Source organism: Trichophyton verrucosum (genome assembly GCF_000151505.1).
Source record: "Trichophyton verrucosum HKI 0517 chromosome Unknown contig01082_1.f1.exp, whole genome shotgun sequence".
In the NCBI taxonomy this organism is placed as follows: domain Eukaryota; kingdom Fungi; phylum Ascomycota; class Eurotiomycetes; order Onygenales; family Arthrodermataceae; genus Trichophyton; species Trichophyton verrucosum.
In genome coordinates, this window is record NW_003315171.1 from 21,424 (window position 1) to 33,200 (window position 11,777).

Genomic DNA, 11,777 nt, shown 5'->3' on the forward strand with positions numbered 1-11,777 from the left:
ATAAATATTATAGAGTATATAGATAAAAATAACTTAAATCTAATCTAATTAGTTATTCTAATATAGAATAATATCTTTTTATATAATTATTATTCTCTAATTTTAATTATTAAAGATAAAACTTACCTTCCAATAAAATTAAATTAGCTAAAACTTAAATTCTAAAATAGAGAGCTTAAATTAGTTAATTTTATATACTTTATATAATATTTTAATAAATAAATATATATTACTAATAGTTATAGGTTTTAGTAAAGATATATTGAATTATTTCGTTATTTAATAGAAGAGTAATATAAACTAAATATTTAAAAATTTATAAGTTAAAAGAGCCTCTACTGAATTATTATTAAGAAGTACTATATTAAAGTAAAGAAAATTATTAAATATACTTAAGTACTTTATATATAGTACTTAGAATATCTCTATTAATTTTAGCTTCTCTTCTAAAAATATATTATAAATACTTAATTTAATTATTTTCTAATAATTTTCTTACTATAGTAGAAACTTTTTAATATTTTTATAGTTAGTATAGTAAATAAGTAATTTATAATTATAGTACTTATTTTTACTAGAGAGAATATTATAATTATTTACTAATATATATTCTTTAATCTAGTTAAAGTAATGTAGACTAATATATATATTTAGCCTATTTTTTATAGTTTAGATAATTTTAATTCTATATACTAAGTTAAGCTTAGTCTACTCTACTTACTAGTTTTCTACTAGCTCTACTACTTCTAGAGTAAATACTACTAATAAAAGTACTTTACTTATTCTATAGCTATAACTCTATAATACTATATAGAACCTATAAGTATTAATAGTGGATATAACTATATTTATTAGTTACTATAATGGTTAGTAAGCTATTTTTATAATAAACTAGACCTTCTTCTAATTATACATAATTAGAAGGCTAGTTATAAAAATAAAATTACTTCTTATAATTATAATAAATACTTTAACTAGTATATTAATTCTATTATGATTTTATAAAATAAATATTACTAAAAAAGTATATTAAATAATAAATTAAATTTATATTTCTTTACTATAATGGTAGAGAATAAATAAAATTAATATAAAAGCTCTTATATACTCTTAAAGCTAGTAAGATTTTAAATAAATAATTAGAGATTATAAATAACTCTAATCTTTTAAAAAAAGGAACTTCTATGGTATTTAAAGGTACTACTCTTAATTATTTAAAGTAAGAATTATAAATATAAGTAGGTAATAAGCTATTTTTAATATATTTATATACTTACTATAATATAGATTAGAGGGGAAAAATATCTATAAATTAAGACCAGAATAAATTTTTAGAAGGGTAAAAGTATACTTTATGAATTTATACCTTTTAAGTAGAGTAATTTTTCTTATAATAGAAGTAGTCTTATTAATTATCTATTAGAGAAAAATATTTTAATAATAATATTTATTATTTTTTAAAATATTATAATCAAAATTAGACTTATTACTTTTATTAATTATATAAAAATAGTATAAATATTATCTAATTAGCCTTTTAATTTCTATATTATTATTCTAATATAATATATTATTTAAAAATATTATATAGAATATAATAATTTAAATAATCTCTCTACTAATTTAAATAATAATTCTTTTATTATTTAGCTTAAGTATATTAGTAGAAAAAACTTTAATAATATTATTAAAATTAGTATTATATAGCCTAAATATTAAAATAAAAATATTTAAATATTTATTTTAATTAATATTACTAACTATAGATATTAAGTATATATTTATAAAAGTTCTGTATATATTTCTATATAAACTAAAGCTATTAATAAATAAAAGAAATAGTAGTAAAATAACTAGGCTATTAAAGTAGAATATATAAGTAAGTTATTTTTAACTATATATTAAAAGTTCTAGCTTACTATAAGGTAAAAATATTTAATAGTAAAATTTTTCTTTAATAATACTAGAACTTATTAAAATTACTTAATAGAGAAAATATCCAAAATTATCTATATTATAATTTAGTACTTATTAGTAGATTCTAGAACTTATTTTAAATATAATATTAGTATAAATAATGACTTATAAAAGTATTTTAATTATTAAAATATATATTTACTTCTTATTTTCTAATAATAAAATTTTATTTTAATAGAATAATAAATTAAATTTTACTAGTCTATCACTATAATTATTAATATAATATTAAAGTATATTTTATATTTTAATAATAGCTTCTTTATAATAAAGAGTCTCTATTTTTATATTTTTACTAATAAAAATTTTATATTTAATATAATTATTAAAATTATCTTAATAAAAGTATTTAGTTCTACTATAAATATATAGAATAATATTAGAGGGGAAGATTAATTTATTCTATTTATTATAAGTAAAATTACTAGAGTAGTATTTAATTAATTTATCTTAAGTATAAAAATACTAAAACTTAGTAAATTTATTAATAAGTTTAATTATTCTAATATAAAGCTACCTATAGAATATTAGAAACTTTATTAGATTAGTAACTACCTTTATTAAATTTTAAAAATAAATCTTCTTTATGGTTATATTTATAAAATTTTTATTTATAAATTAAAGTATTAGAAGTTATAGAGGTAATATAATTAGTATATTTATTTAATAAAGAGGTATAATTAAAAATTAAAATTTTAAATATTACTTTAAAGTATTAAGTAACTTAGAAAATTTTTATATAGGGCTTATATTATATAAAAATTAGAGTATTTTAAATAATAATTAATATTTTTTTCTAGATATATTAGAGTATTCTATCTATAGCTTTAATACTAGTATAAATATACTTATTAGAGTATTAGTAGTAGTCTATGAAATATACTCTACTAGATTACTATTATTATTATTATATTCTATAGATAGCTCTATAGGTAACTTTATAAATAAATCTATAAGTAGCTTTATAGATAACTTTATAAACTTACTAGATTCTAAAGAATTAAATCATTTATTTTATAATATTTTAAATATAACCTTATATTATATAATAATAAACTTATTTTTATAAATAACTACCTATAGAAACTAATAAAATTACTCTTTTTTTAATTTAGATTCTTTATCTATAGCTTTAATAACTTATTCTCTAAGCTTAAGCTTTTTATTAATATTTTAACTACTTTATTCTCTAAGTTTTAACTCTCTACTTAAAGTTTTAAAATTATTTACTTTCTATATATCTATTAGTAACTAGCTTTATTAGGGGGGAAATAAATTTAAAAAATTTACTAGTTACTTTATTTCTAATATTATTATTATATTCTTTATATAATATTTTTATATTTAGCTCATTAAATACTCTATATACCTTCTATATAATAGAAAAAATCTTATAATTATTAGATATATTAGAGCTAGATTTAATAATATATAATAATAATAATAATAATAATAGTTAAAACTAGAATCTAATATTATATAGTTAGTAAAATATACTTTAATTAGGTAGATAAAAGTAAATAATAAAATATATTAATTTAATATTATTTAACTATTTCTTCTTTTATTTAAACTATATATTATTAACTTATTAGTTTAATATACTCTAAATATATTATCTAGTAAGCTATAAATTATAAAAAATAGCTAGAAAAAGCTCTAATACTAGTATTATAAAAGTATAAATATATTTTAATAATATTATAAATTATAAATATTAGAAGTATAAAAGTCGAGTAAATACTAATAAAATAATAATATTTAATTAGAATAAGAGGTTAATAAATTTAAAACTCTATTAAAAAATTAGATAACTTTACTTATTAAGCTTCTAGAAGAATAAAATTAATAATCTAATATAGAAATTATATATAGATATAAATAACTATAGATTTAATTCTATTAGAACTACTTTTTTAAAAATAATAAAAGAATAAAAATATAAAATATTAATAAAAATAAAGGTAAGTTACAATATATAATTTATGAAATTTAATATTAATAACTAATATATAATATAGAAGTATATTATACTAAAGAAAAAATTAAATTAAAAATAAAATATAATGATAAATATATATTTATACTCTAATACTTCTACTCTATTTAATTAATTCTCTTAGTAGTTTACTCTAGAGAAATTTTTTATAATTTTTTACTAGATAGTACTAATTATTAATTATAATAAATCTTTAGAGAAAAGAAAGTAGTATCTCTATAATAGGTAATTAAATATAATTATAGATATTAAATTACTAAAAAATTATAGATATATATATAAATCTTATAGTAAAAGTAAAATTATATTTAAATTTAATTAAGTATTTTAATAAAATATATAAAATTAATAAAGTATAGAAAAATATTATTAATTTCTAGAATATACTTACTAATTTTAAAAAATATAACAGTATAAATAAATTTAAATTTATAGAGAGAGAAGAGTATCTTTAAAAGACTAATTATAAAATACTAATAGTAGTTATATATTAAAATAATAAGTAGAAGTTAAAATTTATTATAATTTCTAAATAATTAAAGAAGTTAATAATTACTAGAGTAATAACTAAAGTAAACTATTATATTTAATATTTTTAGTTAAAATATTAAAATAAATATATCTTTCTCTTTATATAATAAGCTTATCTATAATAGATACTTTTTCCTTCTTCCAATAATTATTTATATCTTATAAGATATTAATAAGTAAATAATTCTTACCTTTAATAATATTCAATAAGAACTAACTAAATACTAAATTAGAACTAATATTATAGCTTTTTATAAAAAGAAAATAATATAACCTAATAAAGTTAAAGTTAAAACTAATACTAAAGTTAAAATTAATTTTAAAATTAATACTACTATAGAGGTAGTAGAAGTATATAAATTAATATATTAAAAATATTTAATATTTATAGTTATTTTAACTCTTAAAGTAGCTTATAATAAGCTTTTAATTAGGAATAAAGCTTATTGGTCTTATATTAAAAATAAGAAATTCTATATTCTATTTCTAAAAGGCTTTAAGTATAATAAATTAAAACTATTTAAGGAGTTAAATATATACCTAAAAACTAAAAATTTAACTATAAAAGAAAAAAAGTAGAAAGTTTTAGTACAAACTATAAATAAAATAAATATAGAATTAGAAAATTTTTTAAAAAAGAATCTAAATTAGATATCTCTAAAGTAAGTAACTCTAAAAACTATAAATACTATTTTTACTTCTTCTACCTCTACTAATAAAGAGGTTCTTTAAATATTATAGAAAATAAAGGAGCTTATAAAGAAGAATTATAAAAAGATTATAAATATTATTTTAGAGCTTAAAATAAGTAACTTAGATATTTATTAGTATCTATATTTATATTAATATATAATAGAAAATTAAAAATATACTTTAATAGAAGCTTCTAAATTCTATAAATTATTCTACTATTAATAATTAAGCTTTAACTATATTTTATACTTTAATTATTTTAACTCTAATTTTAACTTTATACTTAACTCTAATAATTTTAAATTTATATAATTAATATAATTTTAAAATATTTAATATAATTAAAAATAAGAGATTTCTTAATTAAATCTTTAGTAATTAGACCTCTATTTTAGATATAGAATTATCTTATAATAAGTAAGGAAAAGTAAAATAATATCTTCTCTAATAATATTTTATATAATACTAATCTAAAGCTTTTAGAAGAGGACTTATTTTAATAGTAATAATTTTAGCCTAAATAAAAAAACTACTACTTAAGTAATTACTACTTAAGCTATAGCTTAAGTTACTACTTAAGCTACTACTTAAGCTACTACTAAAACTACTACTAAATTTACTATTAAAGCTACTACTAAATTTTATACTCTAGAATATTTATAATTTTTATTAATAGAATTTTTATATAGAGATATTATAGTATCCAAATATATTTAGATAAAATATACTTATTAAATTAACTAATTAAATAAAATAAATAAATTTTTTAATTTTAAAATTATAGAAGACTTAAAATTAGAAAAATTAAATACTATAAAAGAGACTTAGATAATAAATAATAAAGATAATTTTCTAGATCTATATTAGGTTCTAATTTATAATTAATATACTAAAATAATATAATAATAAATTCTAATTTATAGTTAATATTAGAGTAGTATAATATTAGTACTAGAGTAGTATAATAGTAGATTCTAATTTATAGTTAGTATTAGAGTAATAAATAAATAATAAATATAGTAGATAAATTTTTAAAATAAAGTATATTCTAATAATTAAAATATTTTTTTTAATTAATATATATATAGTAGAGTAATATACTAAGCTAGCGAATATTCTTAATATATTTATAGTATAGGCACTATTATATAGTAAGTTAGAGCTCCACTTATATTAGAATAATAGATTTGGCGTTCCGAAAAAACTCAATTTTCCCCTATAGTAGTTAACTAACGAACTCAATAAACGCCAGGGAGGGTTTTAGTTATGTCTTCCCAAAGGCGCCAGCGGATTTTCTTTTTCTTTTTTCTTCTTTTTCTTTTTTTTCTTTTACCGACAATCCAATCGTTCACACCACAGGCGGATATACAGGTTATCCCTCATGTGGTGGTTATACCGGCTTAATACCTTTGTGGGTGCCGGTCCGATGTACTACGTAGTTACAGAGCATTTCGCGAGCTCTTTGAGACATTCTAATAACAGGTAACTTAACAAATGATATAATAATTATAATGTTAATACATCATAGCTAACTTGTTGGTTAGTTGTTGGATTACTCCGCAAGGCCTGGTTGAGGACGGAGTACAGTCTTAAGCATGAATTCCAGCAATCAAATCAGAGAAATGGTCTTCTACACGAACCAGACACAGATACTTCCCATGGTTCACAGCCTAGCTGCATCCTATCAATATCTTCCGTATTTTGTTACGGCATGCATTAGCCCCCGTTGTCCAAATGTGAAGTATAATCTAGAGCAACATCTGACCAATAGTCTGTGACGCCGCAGGGGATCCTTGTGTTATGGCGAGTGGTTTCGGGTAAGTAATCAAGAAGGATGCCAGAGAAATATTTGCTGTCATCGAAATTTGCTGCGTTAACACAGCAATTCCCTATCTTGCCATCACTCGGCTGTCTTTTTTCTTCGATTTCTATAAAATGCAGAGATGGGGAAAAGCATTGAATCGATGCACTCTGCCTTCCAACTACTTAAGCTGACGGCTGTCAAAACACTGCTGGCCGCCGCACTTATCTGGTTGGTGATATTCCAGTACTGTCGATATCAGTTCTGGCGGGACCCTCACTCCGCCTTTTTCAACGACCGAGCTGGTGTATATGATTTGGGGTATAGTCTGAGTCGAGAGCGAGAGGCACACCACTTCATTACTAGGAATAATGCGCGTGCAGAGCCGCCTGCTTCCATCAAAGGCGGCACGGATCCTCTGTTCTGTGTTGCGTTTGTGACTGTCCGGAGAGAGGCAGATGACTATTTCGACCCGTCTATTGGATCTCTTCTCGTAGGACTTGATCCACGAGAAAGACGAGCCCTTCACCTTCACATCCTCTTCGCCGATACGGACCCGAAGAGACATCCGAGTTGGGGCCAAATATGGGTTGACCGGCTCGCGGATGTCGCAGAGACCTACAATGTCACTGCGAGTCAGTTGGAACATCTCAAGAAACTGGAAAAGGAAAGGAATTTTTATGAAAAAGGAGTGTTGTGAGTTTTGTTTTGTTCTGTTTTGTACGGGAAGGTGCTGACCAGCTAGCGATTATGTATACGCCTTGAATTCCTGCAAGAAATCCAACGCCCCGTACACCGTGGTATTTGAGGACGACATCATCATCGCGGAGGGCTGGATGGCAAAGTCGCTAAGAGCATTAGCCGACATCAAGCGAATGCCGTCGAACAAACGACCTTGGATATACCTTCGCCTCTTCTACACAGAAACAGCTCTGGGGTGGGAGTCGTCTGACTTTGCCTATAGGAACATGCCTCTTGTCTTTGCAACTGTCATGCTATTCACTTTCTCCTGTCTGACCGTCGTCCGCCGACTACGCTCCTATCGTTCCCTGATCGACTTCCCTACCACTCTGGCAATAAGCGTGATCTGTGTCCCGGCCTTTATTGCCCTTGTGTATATGATCGGAAAATACTCGTTATTCCCTCTCCACGGAGTTGCGGAGATAGCTCCATACGGATGTTGTACGCAGGGAATGGTGTTCCCCCGGGACCAGGTCGATGGCCTTGTAGCCTATCTTCAAAAGAGAGGCCATGGACAGACGGATACCATGATAGAAGAGTATGCGGAAGAAAGCAAACTAACGAGATATGCTCTTATTCCGCAACAGCTGCAGCATGTCGGGCTCAAATCTAGTCGTGATAACACCGAACTGAATGCGCAGAGTACTTGGGCTTTTTACTTTGAGCAGAATGTACCGAAACTACTGAGGAAGGAGCATGATGAGATTTTACAGGATAGGGAGATTGGAGCACTTTTGGATAAGCACGGCGCAGGTAAATAGCTGAGAAGATACCCTCTACGTATACACATCCCTACAATATATATAATATTTTAATCTCTGTAATGATATAAACTGCGACTTGGATCGAAACGTATAAAAGAGTATACAGTACTATCCTGGAGTATCGGCCTGTTGTAGAATTATCCGGGAGGAGCTGTAGTGTGTAATGTTATTGATAGACGTCATTGACCCTGGTCAAATTTTCGTGACTCGGATGGTTTGCGGTAAGCTAGGGGTATCTCGTCGCAAAGGAAAAAAGTCAACGACGTCAGCGTTTGAGCTTGTTTTGCACGAATATTTCCAGCGCCATACAAACACAAACTTAATACTGGATATCTCTTGTTGACGTCGGTCACTGCTTCCCTTGGGAACTCAATAGCGTCATTGACTCGCTGTAGGAAAGAGCGACTTTGCCAGCTTGGAGATGGGGTATAAATATTTCACTTCCTGGCCTTCTTCCTCTTCTTCCTCTTCTTCCTCTTCTTCCTCTTCTCTCTCATCAAAACTTCACTTCTTCATATCATGGTATCATACTAGACGAATAGTATCATACTATCGAGCTGTCCTCAACACAGCATTACCTCATCCTCACAGTGGTGTGTAGCGCTCTCATTCCACTTTCACCTCACGAACAGCCTGCTGACTCGTGAAAAATCAAACAACATATATACACCCTGCGACATCCTCGCATCACTGTGCTGTATACCCAACGCCAGATACACTCCGTCTGGCCTTTTGATATCAAACGTTGTTGTCGTCGTTTGGTGAGTCTGTCCCAAAGAAGCCTAGCGCCTGCTCCATGGGGCTCTGCAGCATCACATGACATCCCTTATCCGTCTTACCTAAGCACTTCCCTCTTGGCATTCCTTAAGTCCATGTAACTTCCGAGCTTCCCTCAGCGCAAGTCGAGGCGAGAGACGACAGAGCAACGGGCTGTATCTATGTATACAAGCAGACATCCGGCCTGTCTTGCTGCTGATCACCACCCTCTGCCTGCGCCTTTCTCTTTGCTTTGCCGGAAGCTGCGGGCTTCCCCGGCAAAGGGCCCCGTTCTCATCCCATTCACAAGCTCCTCTCTTGGCCAGCCTTCTTTTCTTTTTCTACTCCCTTCATTGTCTTTTCTTTTCTGGCCGATTGTTATACTCACCCTCTACTACACTCCTGCTACGATCCCCTTGCATATACCTCTCTGTACCAGACGCCTCTCCCAGCGAGAGTGCATCTGCTGCTGCATTTCTACAGTTTGAGGGATTCTGATGCCCTCAATTGCTGCCTCTACTTCCCCATGATTGACTCACGGGCGGTACCACTTCGATCATGGCTGACTCCATCTCCCACCACAGGATCGTGCCCATCATGTCTCCGGCAAGATTAACTTCACAGCCGGGAGGCAAGGGGTCCGAGAAGCAGACTGGGGGAGCAAAGATGCTGCAGGAGGACGACCTGCACATCGAGTGCCTGAAGGAGCGGCGGCTCTACGCCGTACCAACCCCGGGAGACGGTGAGTGTCACTGCATCGCCTTGAGAGGTAGTTGGGATGATATAGCTAACCGCTGTCATATAATAAAAAGGCAATTGCCTTTTCTACTCCCTTTCCGACCAGCTCTACGGTCACCAGGGCCGGCAAGGAGAAATCCGGGAACGGCTGGTCGAGCACATCCGCACAAACGCGGCATACTTTGTGCAGTTTGTGCCGGATGTAGGAGGGGAGAGGAGAGCTCCCAGGCGAGCAGCGGCTGCCCGGTCCAAATCACAGTCATACAGTGACCGGGCAGCAACCTCGGAGGGCCAGTGGGCCAAATTCGAGAAGCTGCTCACGCAGATGAAGGAGACCGGGTTCTGGGGCGGGTCGGTGGAGATCCAAGCCTTCTGCCAGGCTTACCAGAGGGATGTCTACGTCTATACAAACCAGGGCATCACTCCCTTCACCAGCCATGGTAGCCTGGAAGGCAGGGAGAACCAGCCGGTGCACATTGCCTATCACGTAAGTAACCCCCCTAATATAATAACAATTATATATAGTTATATATATACATTGTGTGTCTAGTTCACTGGCATAGTCTAACAGTATATATATAGAACTTCCAGCACTATTCATCAGTGCGGAGCGTTGATGGGCCACACGACGGGGTTCCTGAGCTCTCGCGGCCCCTGGGATGCCAGGGCAGCAGCTCATCCAGCGAGGAGAGACAGGACGAGGCTTCATCCAGATCGGCATCTGCGTCGACGGATGATTCGACGGTTGCAACCAGAGAAGGGGAGACATGCCAGAACCCCACTGCAATCGCAGAGGCGTTCCCTGACATCGACGACGACACTCTCAGGTGCGCACTGCGACGGTTTGCAGCCGACCTCGAGGGAGAATCAAGCGTAGACCTCGACGAGGAGAAGTTCAGGGCCATCCTGCCTGCCATTGAAGCAGACTTCATCCGAACCATGCAGTCACTCCGGGATGGCCCCACGTCTGCCTCTACTACGCACGACTGCTGCTCGTCCTCCCAGCCTCCCTCTCTCGTTGCAGGTGGTAGTGGTAGCAGCACGCTGACAACACCAGCCTCTACCCCTGCGTCCGTTTGTGCACCGGTCTCCGAACCCACCGAAGCTGCTACTCGCTCTGCAGCCACTTCCACTTCCACCACCGCAGCTTCAGTCAGTCCCACGAAGCCGCCTCGCCGACGCCTGATCAGGGGGATCCGTCCAACCGCGCGGACACTGCTACGGGCTTCATCATCCCGATCATCTTCACGCAACAGCACAGCCAGCAAACGATCTGCTGGCCGCAGCGATGACGAAGAAGAAGATGGCCCCGATGATGAGCTTCCCTTGATCCGCCGTCGACGAGGCCGGGACCGCAAGCGCCGAATCCTCCAGGACGTGACTCTCGGTATCTCTAAAGCAGGTACAAGTACACATGATGAAGACTGCAGGATCATCTCTGTCAGGCCGAGAGACGTAGCTGAGGATGATGGTGGCAGTGGCGGAAAGGTGGACGAGCCCGCCTCGTCTGAAACCGCGGAAGGAGAAGAGGAAGAAGCGCCATCTTCGAACGAAAGAGCATCGACCGCTGGCGAAAGCGATAGCGAGTTCGAAGGTGATTAACTTCTTCTTCTTGTGGGTTCGGTCAAGACCTTGTCTCTCTTCCCTTCCCTTCCCTTCTCTTCTTTTTTTTTTTTTTCCCGGTTCTTATTATATTCTCAGCACGGAGTTATCTGGACGGATGAATGCATCTAAGCGGGCTCTTTTTGTTTTTCGGAGGCAATCATGCATTTTTATA

At 30.8% G+C, this 11,777-nt stretch overlaps 2 protein-coding genes across 2 annotated transcripts; both read left to right on the forward strand.

Annotated features, from left to right (window-relative positions):
- Positions 1 to 7,143: 7,143 nt before the first annotated feature.
- On the forward strand, positions 7,144 to 8,503 carry TRV_07656 (uncharacterized protein; the record flags this gene model as incomplete). The annotated part of the gene is made up of 2 exons (XM_003018292.1): positions 7,144 to 7,697; positions 7,747 to 8,503. 2 exons carry the CDS (start codon positions 7,144 to 7,146, stop codon positions 8,501 to 8,503), a joined length of 1,311 nt encoding a protein of 436 aa, XP_003018338.1.
- Positions 8,504 to 9,859: 1,356 nt separating this feature from the next.
- TRV_07657 (extracellular OTU-like cysteine protease, putative) lies at positions 9,860 to 11,602 on the forward strand (the record flags this gene model as incomplete). The annotated part of the gene is made up of 3 exons (XM_003018293.1): positions 9,860 to 10,004; positions 10,075 to 10,487; positions 10,583 to 11,602. The coding sequence occupies 3 exons, from the start codon at positions 9,860 to 9,862 to the stop codon at positions 11,600 to 11,602; spliced, it is 1,578 nt and encodes a 525-aa protein (XP_003018339.1).
- Between the last annotated feature and the right edge of the window lie 175 nt (positions 11,603 to 11,777).